This window comes from Nerophis lumbriciformis, linkage group LG34, assembly GCF_033978685.3.
Source record: "Nerophis lumbriciformis linkage group LG34, RoL_Nlum_v2.1, whole genome shotgun sequence".
Taxonomy (NCBI): domain Eukaryota; kingdom Metazoa; phylum Chordata; class Actinopteri; order Syngnathiformes; family Syngnathidae; genus Nerophis; species Nerophis lumbriciformis.
The window spans coordinates 14,555,973-14,577,211 of record NC_084581.2 but is presented as its reverse complement, the minus strand read 5'-3'; the positions used below and the strand labels follow the sequence as shown (position 1 = coordinate 14,577,211).

The 21,239-nt window shown below is 39.2% G+C and overlaps 1 protein-coding gene across 2 annotated transcripts; it reads right to left on the bottom strand.

Annotated features, from left to right (window-relative positions):
• Nucleotides 1-7,125: 7,125 nt before the first annotated feature.
• dnajc5ga (DnaJ (Hsp40) homolog, subfamily C, member 5 gamma a) lies at nucleotides 7,126-19,438 on the bottom strand. 2 transcript variants are annotated; one of them, XM_061929273.2, is made up of 7 exons: nucleotides 19,180-19,438; nucleotides 15,834-15,973; nucleotides 14,759-14,972; nucleotides 14,525-14,684; nucleotides 14,185-14,357; nucleotides 13,598-13,638; nucleotides 7,126-9,156 (listed from the first exon to the last, which is right to left on the bottom strand). In XM_061929273.2, exons 2-5 carry the CDS (start codon nucleotides 15,962-15,964, stop codon nucleotides 14,188-14,190), a joined length of 675 nt encoding a protein of 224 aa, XP_061785257.1. In that variant the 5' UTR covers nucleotides 15,965-15,973; nucleotides 19,180-19,438; the 3' UTR covers nucleotides 7,126-9,156; nucleotides 13,598-13,638; nucleotides 14,185-14,187. The 2 variants fall into 2 exon arrangements, with proteins under 2 accessions (XP_061785257.1, XP_061785258.1); XM_061929274.2 differs by having other exon boundaries at nucleotides 7,126-9,152.
• Nucleotides 19,439-21,239: the final 1,801 nt, after the last annotated feature.

Below are 21,239 nucleotides of genomic sequence, written 5' to 3'. Positions count from 1 at the left end.
GTGGGCTGTAGCTCGCTTTTTGTTGGCCTGCGGCAGATTGAAAATGAAATTAAAAATAAGGCTTTATTTAGAACTAAGGAGGGTGAAATAGGACAACATTAAATAAATAAATATTTAAATAATGACCTAAATGTGTCATTCATTAATTATGCTTGGAACTAAATACAAATGTGTTATTAAATGTGTCATTAAATTTTAATGCAAAACTACAGTGAAATTTTAATAATTTAATTATTGATCTCATTATTTCATGATTTATTAAAGATTTAATTGATTCATGATAATGATGTATCTAATTATTTTATTATTTAATTTATTATTTAGCGATTTACTTATTTCATTATTTAATTATGTCTATAATAGTTTTTTATTTAACTATTTTACAATGTTATTATTTCACAATTGTATTACTTATTTCACAATTGTATTACTAATTTCATAATTTGACGATTTATTTAATTATTTAAATACGTATTTAATTATTTTGTAATTGAATTAATTATTTTGTGATTTGATTATGTATTTAATTATTTTATAATTTGATTTATATTTTAGTGATTTACTTATTTCATTATTTAATGATGTATTCAATAGTTTTTTTATTTAAATGTTTTACAATGTTATTATTTCACAATTGTATTACTTATTTCATAATTTGGTGATGTATTCAATTATTTAAAGATGTATTTAATTATTTTGTGATTTAAATAATTATTTAGCGATTTAATTATGTATTACATTATTTTATAATTTAATTGACTATTTAATTATTTAGTTATTTTACAATTTAGTGATTTATTTAATTATGTTATGATGCAATGAATTATTTCACAACGTTATTAATAATGAATTATTTAATTATGTATTTATTTCATAGACCTGTGTGAACATGACAAAGGATGACTGAAAACAAAAAGGTATTAGAAAAATACATTGACCTCAATTTGGATATTCTAGAATAATTTGAATAAAATTGCAAATAAAACCACGTTTAAAATATTGCCAATAATTTATTTTTTATCAATTATTTTTACATGAATATTAATTATTTTTAACTATCAAATAGGTTAATAATTATATACAAGTATTTCTTACATTTCATTATTACATTAAGTGAAAAAAGATCAAAATATATTTTGGCCTCTATTGTACATGCACTAAGTAGTCTCAATTTAATAGCTTAATTGGTTCCGTGAAAGCGCTCTAAACTCAAAACACTTGTATCTTAAATCAACACCTCCCACTGAAATTAATTTAATTAGTGCTCACCCCCCACAAAACTTCACAATCTTAAATGTAACATGGCTTTTAAAAATAAAGACTTTAAGATTAAACAATGGTATAAAAACAATAAAATAGAGTATACTACTATAACAAATACAGTAGTTTTATGAAGTATATGTAATAATGTGTTTGCCCTGCGATAAGGTGGCGACTTGTCCAGGGTGCACCCCACCTTCCGCCCGATTGTAGCTGAGATAGGCTCCAGCGCCCCCCGCGACTCCGAAGGGAATAAGCGGTAGGAAATGGATGGATGGATGGACCTTGAAGAGTGGACTTCTACAGTATCTCCTTGCAGCTGCTTCTCCGTCAAACACACCATCAGCAGCTTTTCCATATTTTCATGAATAAACATCCGCTGTTTAGATATTATTTTAACATTCTTAGCTGGTGTTAAACTCATTCTGTCTCATTATGGTGCAGATTAGCAGTGATTTGCTCCAAATACTTAACCAAGTTAGCTAAGGGTTTGGCCCTTTTTGAAGATTTCTTTCTTTAATTCAATCCACTTCTTTTTCTCAGCATTGTCCTTCACACTCACTTTCTTCCTTCCCAATGGTTGGAAAAACAAAGCTACATCCATCTCTAGCTATAAGCTAATGCTAGTGAGTAAGAGCAGATGTTTTAGGCAGATCTTATGAGGTTTACTGTGATATTTGCTATATCAACTAATGGCGTAGATGCTTGTAACTCAAATTTTTGCCTTGAACTTAAAGCATAACAATTCACTCAGAGTCAGCTCTTATCTCAAAACACTCTCAAGTTGAGGTACCACTGTATATTTAAATGCTTGGTGTATCCTGACCAACATTGAATTAGCTTTGCACAAATGTGAGGAAGAGCTAAATAAAAAGGCATCTTTTAATTAAAGAGGGATACGTGGGAAAAGGTTATACTGTACATAGAGGCAAACAGATCAGCTGGTCAGTAGTCACTTCCTAGTTAGCATCTTCTTTAGGCTAACACTTTTACTAGGCGAAAAACTATAAATAGTTTAACTGAAATATTTGTTATTAAAATGTAATCGGTTCCTTCAGTGGCACTAAACTAAGGTTCCTTGTTAATGGTTGATAGCCTACATGTACAAAACCCAAAACCAGTGAAGTTGGCACGTTGTGTAAATCGTAAATAAAAACAGAATACAATGACTTGCAAATCCTTTTCAACATATATTCAATTGAATAGACTGCAAATACAAGATACTTAACGTTAGAACTGGAAAACTTTGTTATTTTTTTGCAAATATTAGCTGATTTGGAATTTGATGCCTGCAACATGTTTCAAAAAAGCTGGCACAAGTGGCAAACAAGACTGAGAAAGTTGAGGAATGCTCATCAAACACTTATTTGGAACATCCCACAGGTGAACAGGCTAATTGGGGACAGGTGGGTGCCATGATTGGGTATAACAGCAGCTTCCATGAAATGCTCAGTCATTCACAAACAAGGATGGGGCGAGGGTCACCACTTTGTAAACAAATGCATGAGCAAATTGTTGAACAGTTTATGAACAACATTTGTCAACGAGCTATTGCAAGAAACGATCCGTAATATCTTCAAAAGTTTCAGGGAATCTGGAGAAATCACTGCATGTAAGCGGCAAGGCTGAAAACCAACATTGAATGCCCGTGACCTTCGATCCCTCAGGCGGCACTGCATCAAAAACCGACATCAGCGTGTAAAGGATATCACCACATGGGCTCAGGAACACTTCAGAAAACCACTGTCAGTAACTACAGTTGGTCGCTACATCTGTAAGTGCAAGTTAAAACTCTACTATGCAAAGCCAAAGCCATTTATCAACAACACCCAGAAACGCAGCTGGCTTCGCTGTGCCCGAACTCATCAAAGATGGAATGATGTAATGTGGAAAAGTGTTCTGTGGTCTGACGAGTCCACATTTCAAATTGTTTTTGGAAACTGTGGACGTTGTGTCCTCCGGAACAAAGAGTAAAAGAACCATCCGGGTTGTTATAGGCGCAAAGGTTCAAAGGCCAGCATCTGTGATGGTATGGGGGTGTATTAGTGCCCAAGGCATGGGTAACTTACACATCTGTGAAGGCACCATTAATGTAACATACAGGTTTTGGAGCAACATATGTTGCCATCCAAGCAACGTTATCATGGACACCCCTGCTTATTTCAGCAAGACAATGCCAAGCCACGTGTTACATCAATGTGGCTTCATAGTAAAAGAGTGCGGGTACTAGACTGGCCTGCCTGTAGTCCAGACCTGTCTCCCATTGAAAATGTGTGGCGCATTATGAAGCGTCAAATACGACAATGGAGACCCCGGACTGTTGAACAACTTAAGCTGTACATCAAGCAAGAATGGGAAATAATTCCACCTGAGAAGCTTAAAAAATTGGTTTTCTCAGTTCCCAAACGTTTACTTAGTGTTGTTAAAAGGAAAGGCCATGCAACGCAGTGGTAAAAATGCCCCTGCGACAACTTTTTTCTAAGTTAATGATTATTTTCAAAAAATAACAAAGTTCACCAGTTCGAACATTAGATATCTTGTCTTTGCAGTCTATTCAATTGCATATAAGTTGAAAAGAATTTGTAAATCATTATATTCTGTTTTTATTTACGAATTACACAACGTGCCAACTTCACTGGTTTTGGGTTTTGCATATATATTTAAAGATATAACTTTGAATTATAGGTCACGAAGTAAACGATTATTAATCATCAGTTTAAACATTTCAGCGTTTCCCTATCTAAGGAGAGCTGGACAGAGATTTTTAGTAGAGTTCATAAGTCTTCTATTTGTGCTAGACACAGCCTTATTCAATGTAAGCTAATACATACAGTATACTTATTATGACAAGGTCTGACTGGCTCAGATTTATGACGGAATATCGGTATTATGTGATCGGTGTCAACAGACTCCAGCTAACTTAAAACATGTGTTTGGGCTTTTCCCATCCCTGCACAAATGTTTAATACTTTGTTTTTGGTAATTGGCAAAAAGGTCAAACCGAATCTTCTAAGCAGATTATTTTGGGTAGTCCTTCTGTCATCTTCTCTTAGCAAATTCAAAAAAAGAACTTGGTAGCATTCACTATTTTGTTGGCTAGAAGACTCATTGTGTTTAAATTGGAAGGCTGCACACCCGCTGGATTAGAGATATTCTTTATTTCCTTTATGTGGAGAGAATTAAGATGACATTGAACGGTTGTTCTGTGAAGTTTCAGGAAGTAGTAGTTACCTAAAGTATGTAAGTTCAGGAAGTAGTAGTCACTTAGAGTATGTAAGTTCAGGAAGTAATAGTTGTTCAGGTAGTAGTTACCTAAAGTATGTAGGTTCAGGAAGTAGTAGTTACCTAGAGCAGTGGTTCTCAAATGGGGGTACGCGTACCCCTGGGGGTACTTGAAGGTATGCCAAGGGGTACGTGAGATTTTTTTTAAATATTCTAAAAATAGCAACAATTCAAAAATCCTTTATAAATATATTTATTGAATAAGACTTCAACAAAATATGAATGTAAGTTCATAAACTGAACATCAAATCAAGTAGGCTATTCCATTCATTACAATGCAACAATGCAATATTCAGTGTTGACAGCTAGATTTTTTGTGGACATGTTCCATAAATATTGATGTTAAAGATTTCTTTTTTTTTGAAGAAATGTTTAGAGTTAAGTTCATCAGATGGATCTCTATTACAATCCCCAAAGAGGGCACTTTAAGTTGATGATTACTTTTATGTGCAGAAATCTTTATTTATAATTGAATCACTTGTTTATTTTTCAACAAGTTTTTAGTTATTTTTATCTTTTTTTCCAAATAGTTCAAGAAAGACCACTACAAATTAGCAATATTTTGCACTGTTATACAATTTAATAAATCAGAAACTGATGACATAGTGCTGTATTTTACTTCTTTATCTCTTTTTTTCAACCAAAAATGCTTTGCTCTGATTAGGGGGTACTTGAATTAAAAAAATGTTCACAGGGGGTACATCACTGAAAAAAAGTTGAGAACCACTGGTCTAGAGTATGTAAGTTCAGGAAGTAATAGTTACCTAGAGTATGTAGGTTCAGGTAGTAGTTACCTAAAGTATGTAAGTTCAGGAAGTAGTATTTACCTAGAGTATGTAAGTTCAGGAAGAAGTCGTTTCCTAAAGTTTGTAAGTTCAGGAAGTCGTAGTTACCTAGAGTCTAGGTAACTACGACTTCCTGAACTTACAAACTTTAGGAAACGACTACTTCCTGAATTTACATACTCTTGGTAACTACAACTTCCTGAATTTACATACATATTCTGCTGGTAATCAGTGTTAAAAATAACGTTCAAAATATAAAACATTCTCACGCATTTTAATCCATCCATACGTTTTCTACAGCACCTGTTCAAGAAGTCGCATTAATGGTAAGAAGTATTTTATTTATTATTGGTTAGCTTCAGAATAACAATGTTATTAAAAAGAATAAGAGACTTATTGTACTCTAAAAATGTTGGTCTTCCTTAAAAATGCACGCATCTAGTTGTATTGAGTGTTAAAACATATTATATGGCTCTCACGGAAATACATTTTAAAAGATTTTCCCGGGAGACTCACAAATTTCAGTGCCCCTCCCGAAAATCTCCTGGGGCAACCATTCTCCCGATTTCCACCCGGTCAACATTATCGGGGCCGTGCCTTAAAGGCACTGCCTTTAGCGTCCTCTACAACCTGTCGTCACGTCCGCTTTTCCTCCATACACACAGCGTGCTGGCCCAGTCACATAATACACGCGGCTGTTAAACACACATAAGTGAATGCAATGCATACTTGATCAACAGCCATATAGGTCACACTGAGGGTGGCAGTATAAACAACTTTAACACTGTTACAAATATGCGCCACACTGTGAACACACACCAAACAAGAATGACAAACACATTTCGGGAGAACATCCGCACCATAACACAATATAAACACAACAGAACAAATACCCAGAGCCCCTTGCAGCACTAACTCTTCTAGGACGCTACAATATGCTACCCTCTACCCTAACCCTAACCCTAACCCTACCCCCTCCAACCTTCTAGAAAATAAGATATTCTTCATCTCAGTATGTTAATAATGACTGACTTAATTATATATTACAACGCTGTTGTATTACTCATTCACGGATGTCATTTTACTATAAAAAAAGTCAGTAAATGAATGTATATATTTGTTAACGCTCTGAAGTGGGAAAGGGGTAGGATTAAATAAGCTTTGCTTCTTCCTACTCCTTTTCGGACATGATGTAAAGTGAAATGATATGAAATTGTGTGATGTATTATGCTGTAAGTGTGTTCATGTTCGAAATAAACTAAAGAAAGAAAAAAAAAAAAAAAAAAATATTTGGCTTGCATGGCTCCCTCAGCCAAAATGGTTCCCGACCCCTGTCCTAGAGTATGTAAATTCAGGTAGTAGTAGTTTCCTAAAGTATGTAAGAGACTAATCTCAAATTGAACTCTGATTAAAAAGTAATTGAAAGGTAAATAATTGATGAGATTTTTGTCTGCTTCTTTTAATATTAGAAAATACGCAATTAAAAAAAAAAAAAGCAGACACATTAGGCAAATTTGCACATCGGTATCGGATCAGTATCGCCAATATCAGCCTGAATTGTACTTGGTATCGCACATCACTCCCAGTTAACTTGAATCTGTCTGTGTTGTATTCGTCCGGTGAAGACGAGCCGAACACCTTCTCCTACTGTCGCCTCCCATCTTTGAGCCCACATGCAGATTGTGGTAAACAAACTAGGTAACTGCTAATGGGCAGAATGAAGACGAGCCACTAAGAAGACTCAGCCAGTAATGGGATTATCGCACTATTTCTAAAGGCGGAAGCAGCAAGACACAGGTGTTGACAATGACACCCACTGGTAAGTGGTGGTTTACTCAGAATCCGATACATAAATTGGACAAACCCAATACATTCGCAAACATTGATGTTAACTTATCTGCCTTTTTCATTGAAAAAATAACTATGAAATGAAATAATCCATGAAAAACGACTAACATTTTTAATTCACAGGTAAATCAAAAAAATATTTAATTTCATTGATTCATCCCTTTCCTCATTTGGGCAGGAACAGTGCCAGGCTGAACATCTGTGATACAGACCAAGAGTCGCCATCTGCTGGACGGGAGGTACAAACACTGCACATAATTCCATTTCATCCAAGATGAATGGAATTATGAAATGCCTTTTTATTTGGTCGAATTCCAGAGCACAAACACAGATGGACAACGAAACAAAAAGATAGTTATGTTAAGAACTCATTGCTGCGCTTGTTTCATTATATTTTCTTTTTTTTTTTAAATGAAAAGGTAGATTGTCCAAATGGTCCTCTTGGAGTTCCTATCTTAAAAAAACATGCTAACCTACAAATACACCATACATGAATAAACATTAACTTAAAAATGCATATTTACAGTTTGAACATTGATAAGAACATGTCATCAGGTTTCACAAGTTATATACATAAACAAATACAAATTGTAGTTTTTTTTAAGTACGGACACATCTAATTGATATATATTAAAATGACAGGTTTGGCTGAATAAACAAAGTTTAAATGTATATCCTCCTGAGAAGCAGCATCCTCTGCAGTGGACATTTTTTTCTTTTTGTCAATTACACATTTTCAGGGAAATAATTGCCCTATTATGCAAAACACAAATGTTTATGGCAGAGAACACCGCTTTTCACAAGAATATCTAAATTTCTTAAATGTCCACGTCGATTTATTGCAGTACATAAGGTAAAATGTGTGCTTTTTTAATGGAACATCACACTATGGCCAAAAGAACATCTGCACATCTGATTTTCCCTCCCAAATATTCACAACTGACAATGAGAAAAGATGTAATCTAAAATTGCTGCTTTGATTGAAATGGATGATTTTGCATAGTGAGTGTTCAGACTTAAAAATGGCGCGGTCACATTGAATTAAGACTATTTCATTTGACGATTAGTGTATGCCTGGCTCAATGAGGCTGCTCCTCTTGGACAACACCACGTGCAAATAGGGGAGAATGCGGAAAATGGCAAACGAGTCTGGGTGGATTTCTACTTGACAACAAAAGTGTCACGTTGTATTTTTTTTAATTATTTTTCTTTAAAATCAAGGCACAACACTTCCTTTCAAAGCTCAGGAAGAAACACTTTCCTGCTTCGTCATGTGGACACGCATCCGTCAACATCGGGATTGGCGGAAAAGAGACAAGAGCAGATTTTTCGGAGCTTGAGCTGAATTTAGCAGGAAATCATTGTAAGCTGCAGACAAGATGGACTGTACACAGGAGGGTCTGCATTGCCTTTGAGGGACTTGGATCCATCATCTGCAGGGAGCAGACACAAGTTATGTGGCTACATGGAGCTCTTTCACAAGCAATTATTAGCCTTTTTCAGCTGATCATGGTTCAATGAAGCTGCTGGCTTTCTTTGTTTGCTAGTTAGTGGCACAAGACGAGTGGTTTGGGAGCACAGTTGGCGTGTCTCAGCGGGACTGGAGTGCATGCATCCTGACAAAATCATGCATTCTTGCCTGCCCATCTCACACCGCTTGAAAAGGAACTGGTCCAACTGGAATATTGACCATCATGTATGAGAGTCACCTTCCTGTGTTGCATCATTACTCGTCCTGGAGCGTCCCTGGAACGGTCCTGACTCGCATGTGGAGAAAAGATGGAGGAAGGAATCCACAGCGAGATGGCGTCGTGACACGTTTCACTGAGGACAAGAGGAAGCTCCCCCAGATTGGACGTCCCCTGCAGGTTGGGGATCAGGATGGCGGGTCTGAGCCGGCTGGTGGCTTTAGGCTGGTTCATCACTGCGCTGCTGGCGCTGGCACGCTAATGTGGCTGGAACATGACGGGGGCGGGGCTTCCTATTTTTAAGGAGAGCATGGTTAAAACACGCAACAGGTGTCCCAGCTATTGTAGAAAAAAGATCTTGTTAATAAAAGTTAATTGAATTTTGTCTAAAAAGGGACTAGAGGTTTCACTTATTAGTAATGATAATCGGTCCCTCCAGGATTTTGCAATCACGCCAATTCAATTAATGCAAAATCGAACAGTTCCTGCACATTTGGCCAATCAAATTTGTGCCAGCAGCACTCAAACATAAACAATCAAATGTCTCCTCGCATCGCCACACGTCTTCACTTCCGTGTTTACATTGACAGAGATTCATTCATTTACTCATTACTCATCATTCACCAATAAAAAACCCTCTATCGATCGCTCTCAACAGTTATTCAATGTTCTCACCAAAAGTGCAGGTAAAATACGTGCAATGTGTTGGAGCATAAATTAAAGGTTACGATCAACTTTCAACTGTAAAACATGTACAAATGTGCACGAGAATGTTTGCAACTTGCAGACGACAAAGCAAACAATAAGATGTAATAATACAAACCCCGTTTCCATATGAGTTGGGAAATTGTGTTAGATGTAAATATAAACGGAATACAATGATTTGCAAATCATTTTCAACCCATATTCAGTTGAATATGCTACAAAGACAACATATTTGATGTTCAAACTGATAAACATTTTTTTTTTTGCAAATAATCATTAACTTTAGAATTTGATGCCAGCAACACGTGACAAAGAAGTTGGGAAAGGTGGCAATAAATACTGATAAAGTTGAGGAATGCTCATCAAACACTTATTTGGAACATCCCACAAGTGAACAGGCAAATTGGGAACAGGTGGGTGCCATGATTGGGTATAAAAGCAGCTTCCATGAAATGCTCAGTCATTCACAAACAAGGATGGGGCGAGGATCACCACTTTGTCAACAAATGCGTGAGCAAATTGTTGAACAGTTTAAGAAAAACCTTTCTCAACCAGCTATTGCAAGGTATTTAGGGATTTCACCGTCTACGGTCCGTAATATCATCAAAGGGTTCAGAGAATCTGGAGAAATCACGGCACGTAAGCAGCTAAGCCCGTGACCTTCGATCCCTCAAGCTGTACTGCATCAACAAGCGACATCGGTGTGTAAAGGATATCACCACATGGGCTCAGGAACACTTCAGAAACCCACTGTCAGGAACTACAGTTGGTCGCTACATCTGTAAGTGCAAGTTAAAACGCTCCTATGCAAGGCAAAAACCGTCTATCAACAACACCCAGAAATGCAGTCGGCTTCGCTGGGCCTGAGCTCATCTAAGATGGACTGATACAAAGTGGAAAAGTGTTCTGTGGTCTGACGAGTCCACATTTCAAATTGTTTTTGGAAACTGTGGACGTCGTGTCCTCCGGACCAAAGAGGAAAAGAACCATCCGGATTGTTATAGGCGCAAAGTTGAAAAGCCAGCATCTGTGATGGTATGGGGGTGTATTAGTGCCCAAGACATGGGTAACTTACACATCTGTGAAGGCGCCATTAATGCTGAAAGGTACATACAGGTTTTGGAGCAACATATGTTGCCATCCAAGCAACGTTACCATGGACGCCCCTGCTTATTTCAGCAAGACAATGCCAAGCCACGTGTTACATCAACGTGGCTTCATAGTAAAAGACTGCGGGTACTAGACTGGCCTGCCTGTAGTCCAGACCTGTCTCCCATTGAAAATGTGTGGCGCATTATGAAGCCTAAAATACCACAACGGAGACCCCCGGACTGTTGAACAACTTAAGCTGTACATCAAGCAAGAATGGGAAAGAATTCCACCTGAGAAGCTTAAAGAATGTGTCTCCTCAGTTCCCAAACGTTTACTGAGTGTTGTTAAGAGGAAAGGCCATGTAACACAGTGGTGAACATGCCCTTTCCCAACTACTTTGGCACGTATTGCAGCCATGAAATTCTAAGTTAATTATTATTTGCAAAAAAAAAAAAAAAAAAGTTTATGAGTTTGAACATCAAATAGCTTGTCTTTGTAGTGCATTCAATTGAATATGGGTTGAAAAGGATTTGCAAATCATTGTATTCCGTTTATATTTACATCCAACACAATTTCCCAACTCATATGGAAATGGGGTTTGTATATGTGTGTATATATATATATATATATGTATATATATATACATACATATGTGTATACATATATATGTATATAAATGTTTTATATATATATGTATATAATTTTGTATATATATATATATATATATATACCTACATACATATGTACATATGTGTATGTATATATATGTATTTAAATGTTTTATATATATATGTATATAAATGTTTTTATATATATATATATATATATATATATATGTATATATGTATATATATATGTATATATGTATATATGTGTATATATGTACATGTATATATATATATATATATATATATATATTTATACCTACATATACATAGTTGCCAGAAGGTTGTGGGTGATATCCCTTCTCATAGTTGAACATTTTGTAAGGTTTTTATTTTGGGTTTTAATTATGTTAAAATTGTTTAATACACTAAACGTATGCATATTAATATAAAAAGTGGACTGTTACAAAACCATGCGGATTGTCAAAGATGTTAGATAATACAACACGTGATAGGTCTACCTCAATTAAAGCTTTTGTTACTTAGGAAATTCATTGTAATATTTATATGGTGCTTGGACAACTATGATTTCAGCCTTTCAAAGCTCCTCTTGGACCATCCATTTTTGACCTCTGTGTTTCTCACATGCTAGTTACGGCCCTGGTTCTGGATCATAAATTTTCCCAAAGTAATCGTTGTTGGCTCTCACAAAGTCTACATGATTAGCTTTGTTGTTGGTGGTGAAGGGATCTGCAGTTCCTACCTCTACATCACATGATCACGCTTCCTCATTATCTCTCAAAATGGCTCTGGAATCTCAGTGAGACTGATACTATTTCGATCATATCTGTTTATTTGCAAACAGCTTCAACCGAGAAGCAACTTATTTTTCCACTCTAATGGTACTTTAATGCAACAAAAACCTGCACTTTTCATAGTAAATTTTGGAACTTCTGCAAATTCAGGCATCTCAAAAAAGGCCCCTGAGGTCCTATAAAGGTCTGTAAAATTACTATTACTATTCAGACATGTTTAAATAAAGATGTGAATAAAGCATATTATTTTGTTAGTTTTGTTGAATTTCTCTACTTTTTGGGTTTAGGGTTACAAAAACACTAATCACTAGAGATGCGCGGATAGGCAATTATTTCATCCGCAACCGCATCAGAAGGTCGTCAACCATCCGCCATCCACCCGATCTAACATTTAGTCAGAGCCGCATCCGCCCGCACCCGCCCGTTGTTATATATCTAATATAGACGATGTGAGGTTATAAAGCTTTTGCCTGTTAAAGAAAGGAGACTGATCTAATGCAGCACAGACATTCGCGTGCCACGCTGTCACGGCCCAGACGCACACTAGTGCGCAATCATACGGGAGCCGCGCTGAGCGCACCTCCAGGCGCATCTCGCTGCCGGCGACGGCCGGGTATGGGCCCGACGCTCCAGCGCCATCCATTTTCAGGGCTAGTTGATTCGGCAGGTGGGTTGTTACACACTCCTTAGCGGGGTCCGACTTCCATGGCCACCGTCCTGCTGTCTATATCAACCAGGGTGAGCCCCACCCCTTTCGTGAGCGCACTGCGCACGGGGTGACCCCTGTTACGCGCCCCCGGCAACAGGGGTGGCGGGCAGGTAAGCTGCGCGGGCGGAGCGACCCCTGTTACGAGCCCCCGGCCACGGGGGTGGCGGGCAGGTAGGCTGCTTACCTGCTGCGCGTGACGCCGGCCGCGGCGAAGGCGGACGAGGCGGGGTGTCGGTGCGGTGGGCGCGGTGGTGACCCTGGACGCGGATCGCCTCAGCTGCGGCTCCCGGTGGGGCCCTCTCGGGGGAGGGGGCCTCGGTCTCGGACCCCGGCGAGGCGTCCCTTCTCCGCTCCGTAAAGGTGTCCATCTCTTCTTTTTTTCTTCTTCTGTTGTGGCATATGCTGCAGGTGCCTGCTCGTTTTTCGTATGTGGGTAACAACATTTAACTATGTATATATATTTCCGAATTGGTTTAAGTGCCACCCGCCTGAATCTATTTAAAATCTATTTTTTTTTATTTCAACCGCCCGACCCGACCCGCGGATAAAATCTAATTTTTTTTAATTTCATCCGCCCGATCCGCGGATAGTCCGCGGTTGTGCCCGCAAACCGCGCATCTCTACTAATCACACATTTATAAAATTATAAAGGAATGTAATGTTAATGAAAACAATTAGCCTTATAACATTTTAACTTTTGCCGCAACTTATTGAAAATGCTGCCACAAAATCAGGCAACATTAAAAAAAAGCCCGCAAAATCCTGGAGGGACTGAATAATGCTAATAATGCTAATAATAATAGTGTACCTGCCTGCTCTTGTTGCTGCATGACATCCAGTGTCATCTTCCTGAGGGAGGAGAGCACATTATTTGCATTAATAATTGGTTATGTCTGCGACATCCAAAGTGCAGCACATTGTAAAAATAGGAATAAAACAGAATAACCCAAGCAAAAGTGTGAAAAAGAGTCAATGACCCAATGGAAAGAGAAAAAGCTGATGTGTTAAAACTCGTAACTGATAACACGACGTGTTATATTTACAAAAAACTTACATAATGATTTATTTTTTAGCCTTTTTACAAAACATTTTTGAAGACATATTTAAAATGTTTTTGGTTTTTCAGCATGCGGCCCTCGGTGTGTTCCATGCTTCATGAGGTACAGTAGAGTATGTGCAACTTTCAACGATGAGATCTGAATGAGTGCCGACGACACAAAGACGTTAGCGAATGTTGTGATCGAACACTGGAGCAGACGTTATTGTAAAGAGAAACGTGAAAGCATGAGTAGAAGACAGAGAGGCATGCATAGGAAGCTGAGATAAGTACGGAGCGGCGGCGTGGCAACAGGACGGCAGTTCAGACAAACACAGGAGACAAACGGCAGCTCTTACGAGTCATTTCGACTCGGGCAAGCTCTCTTCTCTGTCCTCTCCTTCGGATAGAGGTGTCGAGGGTGGCGGCTCGGGCATCGGCATTGGCATTGGCAGGGGGATGGGCTGACTTTTGCCCTCTGGGGTATCGCCGCCCCCGCTAGACGTGGCCTGGCTTATGATTACAGTGGGACCTGTTGGAGAAACATTGTGATGGACCACTTTGAGGCTTCTGCTGCTTTTATTTTGACATGTTTATCATCGAGGTCAAGTATTCAACACAGGGATGTTTCCCATTTCCTAGTAGTCTTGAACACAGCGTGTGATTGTTTGGGACGGGCTGAAAGACACGGTCACTTACCGCTGTCCTGCTGCTCCGCCTTTATCTGGGCCTCCAGGTCCTCCGGGTCCACGTACTGGTAGTTCTCGTCCTCGTCGGGCGGCTTGCATTTTCCGCAGCAAAAACAGCAGCAGCAACAACAGCAGCAGCAGCTGAAGAGTGTGCAGCACAGCACCAGCGTCTGCACCACAACAGTCAACATGGTCATCACGTCACACATCACCAACATCACGAGTATAGAGCAGCCACGCCCACCTTAAACCACCATTTGGACATGAGGAAGTAGTACTTGACGCTCTCCTCTCCAAACTGCTCGGACACGTAAAGACCCATGGAGCCGTACTCGTCGTAGATCTTCCTCTTGGTCTCATCGTTCAGGATGGAGTTGGCGTTGTTGATCTCCTTAAACTTATCTGCCGCCTCTGGGTTGTCCGGGCACTTGTCTGGGTGGTACTTCAATGCCAACTTCCTGGCAGGCAGACGAGGAGGAAACAGAATTCAAGTGGGCTTAGGTGAAGTTAAGTTAGATAAAGTGAACTTTAGTAGAGTGGGGTGAAATGGGCTGAAGTGAAGTGGAGTGGGCTGGAGTGAGGTGAAGTGAACTTAGGTGGAGTGGGTAAGGCTGAAGTTAAGTGAAATTAAATTATGTGAGCTGAAGTGATATTAAGAGGGTTTAAGTGAAGATAAGTGGTCTTAAATTAAATGAAGTGAAGATAGGTGAAGTGAATTTAAGGGAAGTGGGCTTAGGTGAAGTGAAGTGGGCTTAGGTGAGGTGAAGTTGGCTGAAGTGAAGTGGGATGAGGTGAAGTGAAGTGGTATGAGGTGACGTTGGCTAAAGTGAATTGGAATGAGGTGAAGTGGAATGAGGTGAAGTTGGCTTAAGTGAAGTGAAGTGGGATTAGGTGAAGTGGGTTTAGGTGAAGTGAAGTGGGCTTAGGTGAGGTGAAGTTGGCTGAAGTGAAGTGAAGTGGGATGAGGTGAAGTTGGCTGAAGTGAAGTGGGATGAGGTGAAGTTGGCTGAAGTGAAGTGAAGTGGGATGACGTGAAGTTGGCTGAAGTGAAATGGGATGAGGTGAAGTTGGCTGAAGTGAGGTGGGATGAAGTGATGTTGGCTGAAGTGAAGTGAAGTGGGATGAGGTGAGGTGAAGTGGGATGAAGTGAAGTGGGATGAGGTGAAGTTGGCTGAAGGGAATTGAAGTTAGGGGAAGTGAACTTAATGAAGTTAGCTGAAGTGAAGTGAAGTAAGGTGACATAAAATTACGTGAAGTTAGGTTAAGTGAAGTAGGTTGAAGTGAAGCAAGGAAGAGAGAAAGGAGACTTGAGTAGTCACCTGTAAGCTTTCTTGATGTCCTCAGCTGAGGCCCCTTTCTCTAGTCCTAACACCTTGTAGACGCTCTCCCCGGCTGTGGACATCTTCCTCTGAGGCCGCGAGGGGTTTGTGTTGGTGTTTGGGTCAGACATGGCTTACCTCTGCTCTCCAGAAAAAGACAACAAAGAAATATCAGCATTTTTCACACAATAACAAGAATTCATGCTGGTATGAAGCTGAGATAGGCTCCAGCACCCCCCGCGACCCCGAAAGGGACAAGCGGTAAAAAATGGATGGATGGATGGATGAAGCAACGATTACTTTCAAGAAGTGAATCCTGGGTGTCACCCTCACACAGGTGGCGCCGCATGCACACACACATATACACGCACTGATGCGCGCATGTACCACTTTGAACAGAAAGACTACCAGAAGTCTGAGGCCCTCCTGCTCCGAGCAGAGAGATCCGACCTGGCTGTTAAATACTATGAGGTGACTGGAGTTTTAGGAAGTAGAGCTGTAATAAATGTTATTTGCTTGTTTTGCTACAGTAACTACTAGAGTTGGGAGAAATAATACATTTTTAGATGCCTCCCAATTTACACTTGAACGATTATAGAATCGATTAGTAAATGTCAACAATCGAAAATCGATATTTATTGTACCGTATTTTCCGCACTGTAAGGCGCACCTAAAAACCTCCAATTTCCTCAAAAGCTGACAGTGCGCCTTATAATCCGGTGCGCCTTATATATGGACCAATATTGAGCCACAACAGGTCTCGCAACTACGGTAACTATGCCGACTTCATTTTCCCCCTTCTACGGCTGCTTACCGTAGAAGAACTTCTTCTATGGGGGAATATGAAGTCGGCGGCTGCTTACCATAGAAGAAGAACTTCTTTTTCTACGGGGGAAAATGAAGTCGGCGGCTGCTTACCGTAGAAGAACTTTTTCTTCTATGGGGGAAAATGAAGTCCTGTAGTTGTGAGACCTAAACTTTATGTAAAGACCCAAAAATGGCTCCTATTAAGAGATACGCTTACGACGCAGAGTTTAAACTCAAGGCGATCAGTCACGCAGTAGAACACGGGAATAGAGCAGCAGCGAGAGAATTTAACATTAACGAATCAATGGTGCGGAAGTGGAGGAAGCAACATGATGACCTGCGCCAAGTAAAGACTAAACAGAGTTTCCGAGGGAACAAAGCGAGATGGCTACAGTTGGAGGACAAACTCGAACAGTGGGTTGTTGAACAGAGAGCAGCAAGTAGAAGTGTCAGTACAATCACTATTTGTTTTGTTGACATTACCTTTAGCGCAGCTCCATCTAATGGATGCATAACGTAACCCCAGCCTCTACTCTAGCGTCTATTCTATGCGCCTTATAATGCGGTGCGCCTTATATATGAACAGTTTTAAAATAGGCCATTCATTGAAGGTGCGCCTTATAATCCGGTGCGCCTTACAGTTCTAAAATTTGGCTGACTGCAGTGGACCACCTCTTTTATTATAGGGCCTTACTGTTCCAATTTTACATACATTTCCATGAATTTACTAAAAGTAAGTCAACTGTTTCTTGTTCCAAATGCACTGTTTTCAAAAGTTGCAAGTGATAAACGCTTATTTTGTGAAACGAAAAGAAATGTAAAACTGCATCAATATACTTAAATTAAAGATGCATCAACAATCGATTTGTAATCAAATCGTAGCTCCTGAATCGTAATTGTAATCAAATCGTGAGGTGGCCAAATATTCCCACCTCTAATACATACATACATACATACATACATACATACAGACACAAGCTGCCAGCTGGGTCATTGACCAAAGAAGATTATGTTTTGCTGACCTCACAGCTTACTCGGGTAAAGTCCACAAACACAAATGACACATGTATTGCTTTCATTTATAGCTTATTTTCTGTGAATGTCTTATTCATCTTCATCATCATCATCACAGTGGCATGCTGGGAATATCGTGCATCCCACATGTGAAGAAAAATCCAGGCGCTCTGGGTCAACACTCCTCGAGTGCACAGCGTGTTAAAGTAATTAAAAACCAAACCCTTCAGTGAGGAGATAAAGAAGGCCGTCATTTTAATCAAACACTGCACGCCCCGATGGCGCTAAATCATTGGCAAAGAACCCCAACATGACCACCCCCTCACTGTATGTGAATTCTGTAATAATGTAGGCTTATTTTGTATGCACTATTACTATGTGCACTATTCCCAACATGACCACCACCTCACTGTATGTGAATTCTGTAATAATGTTGGCTTATTGTGTATGCACTATTACTATGTGCACTATTCCCAACATGACCACCACCTCTGTATGTGAATTCTGTAATAATGTAGGCTTATTGTGTATGCACTATTACTATGTGCACTATTAAACAGAGAGAAAGGTAGCAGTGTTGTCTAACGGCAAGTCTTTCAATGCTAGTGCCTGTTTAGCTCCTTTTCAAAAGCCGAGGATCAGAAAGAAGCAAACGGAATATTTTTAGACACAAACCTTAAAAGGCAGTCAAAACTTTTGCTGTCTTTTCAAAGACAATTTAGTGTTGCTGCTGTTTCACACTGACACTATTATTTCGCCTGTGTTGGTGTACCTAATGAAGTGTCCATCAGGCTAATGACTGGCAGGTCAAGGGGGCGGGGCAACCTACAGACGCCTGCGAAGTGTACAGTGCTCGGTTATGCATCCTGTGTGTACAAAGCACATGTTGATTAAATTCCTAGTCCTAAAGTCTTAATTAGGAGAATAACTGGGCATCAAATCGTGACCACTTTTCCCGCATATTAGGCGTTTCCGGTCTTTCTCTTGCGAGAAATGTCAAAGCCACCCTTGTCCTTGCCTGGCTAGACTTAATCCTTTCGCTAATGTTAATCTCAGCTCACCAGGATAATTAACTACTTTCTATTATTCCCCCTAGCAGTTAATGAGCACACCACGGCCGTGGAAGAATGAAATAAAAATCCCAATTGCATGTGCTGACATTAAGCTACCTGCTAGCTGGAAGCTGCACCGACATCGTCCTACATTAGGCATTCACTGTATTTAATACTTCTCTTTTTGGTGCAAAAATATCACAAATGTTATCCACATAGACGTGTTAATAAATGATCAACCGCAACACGGTCAACAATTTGGCATTATTTTAACATTCTTTATGCAGGGAAAAAATAAGAGTGGATCCCATAACTCAATTGTATGTTTAACTGGAAAAATGCTACTGATTTGTTGGATAATTATCAGCAAATAAAGCATAAAAAGTATCACGATTTTTTAAAATGGAATTCGGCCTAACGGGCGCTTGCCTGAGCCGGTTAGCATCATGCTAGCTGCTGCAGGCTGGTCTTACCTGATGCTAACTGGATCATAGAGGCATCTGGGTCGCGGTCCGGACCTCCAGTCATAGGCTCGGTGCGTGACGGGGACGTCAGCCGGGGTGTGGTGTGCATGTAGCGGCGCCGCTAGCAGAGGCGCGCCGGTGTAATCACAGCTCGCTCTTTCCAGGGAATGACGACCGCACACTATGACGCGTTTGATGGCACACGTTAACTCCGTCATCCCATGCAACGTAGGCGCTCTCATCGATACGGTGCAGTCTCTGTCATTCAACTAATGACAGCATTGTTACTACGAAGCAGCAGAATAAATAAACCATTCAACCATTCGAGTAAGAGAAGATACAACAGAATTAAACATTGATATGTAGCACATGTGCAGTGTAGTGCAGCAGAGTGAAATACCTGCTGAGTCTAAATTTTATTAAATCATTTTTCACACATGGTCTATACTTTGAGATATACTCCCTCCAGTTTATTGTCATTGCTGTACCATCAGTTTGTTCCATTAAACACGCGTGTAACGTATGTGTAATGGCCACTGGAGTGACTGTCCATTAGTGTAACATTTCCATCACTCAACCAAGCCTTATGTAAACTTTAGGGGATGTCTAAAGGGCTATTAGTTTAACCTCCAGGTCATTTCATATTGGCCCTCAGCATGTTCAAAAATAGGACTAAGATGTCATTTTCAGATGTTGCTATAATGTTTTGTTTAGATATCTTAGCACCAGGCTAAATTGGGACACTTTTTATTTGTCCTGCAAATATTTTTTTAACCAACATTTTATTTATGTGAAACAACTTTTATACTTTTCAAACTGATGTTTTGTTCTGAAACAGGGATGTCAAATCGGGGGCCACATGGAGAAAAATCTACTCCCAAGTGGGCCGGACTGGTAAAATCACAGCACGATAACTTAAAAGTAAAGACAACTTCAGATTGTTTTCTTTGTTTAAAAATAGAACAAGCACATTCTGAAAATGTACAAATCACAATGTTGTCTGTTTTTTTTCCACACTTACATGTTGCGGTTAATAGTATTCCACCTTTATTTGTCATTATTTATACTTTCTAAATCAATTATGTGATAATGTTCATCAGTCAACTCATTTTCAATGTATCAAGATAAAAAAAATTATATCAAAATCAAATTACAGGCTGTAATTTATGTAGTTTGCTCATTTTCCTCGACTGGTGCACTAACATCATGTGGTTTATTTGTTTTTTTACATATGTAGCATCATCTACAAAGTTACAAAAAATTGCTACTGCAACATCCAGTGGACACATTTAGAACAGCAGTTTCTTTCTTTCAAAAATTTTGGCTCATTTTTATACTTAGCAAACTCATCCCGCTGGCCGGATAAAACCTTGTTTGATACCCCTGTTCTAAAACAAATTCATGAGAGAAAAAATGTTTTTTTGTGGAAAATAATTTTAACATCATAAAAACAAACTTTTAAATCCTCCGAACTCTACTTTGAGTAGGTTTCGATCCCATCTTTTGAGATGAGCACTAACGGTGTGTGCCACGAGAGTCAATGTGACTGAGCAAGAAGTAGCTAGGTGTAACAGGGTCAATTATGTAATGTAAATAATGTATCTTATAATGTAGTAATATTGTTATAATTACACAAAATGTGTAAGTTACGTGAAAATACCTGAAGTTTGTTTGACGTTTTTTTCAATATGTGGAACCATTGTCTCGTTGTCCCTCCTACTGCAATAATTGTTGTGACACCTGTCTCTTTATATGCGTTGGACACGCCTTCCTACTTCCCTTTTGTCCACAATAACGGGAGAGGTAGGCGTCCATGTGACAACAGAAAATGTATTGTCTTGTTAAGAACTTAAGTTCACTTTCTTGTTCTGTATTATATTTGTGTAGCGGCTTGACAATGGCAGAACAACATTGACAATAATTGTAATCTCAGTATTGTCAGGTATGTTTTTATTTCACTGTTGTACGTAACTGACCTTTTGTCCACAATAACGGGAGAGGGGCTTGACAATGGCAGAACAATATTGATAACAATTGTAATCTCTGTATTGTTAGTAAAGTGCACCTGA

Coding starts and splice junctions, on each gene's coding strand:
- dnajc5ga (XM_061929273.2), bottom strand. CDS start 15,964: ATGTCTGACCCAAACACCAACACAAACCCCTCGCGGCCTCAGAGGAAG. Junction 14,973..15,833: donor GACATCAAGAAAGCTTACAG/GTGACTACTCAA, acceptor TCTGCCTGCCAG/GAAGTTGGCATTGAAGTACC. Junction 14,685..14,758: donor TGTCCAAATGGTGGTTTAAG/GTGGGCGTGGCT, acceptor GTTGTGGTGCAG/ACGCTGGTGCTGTGCTGCAC.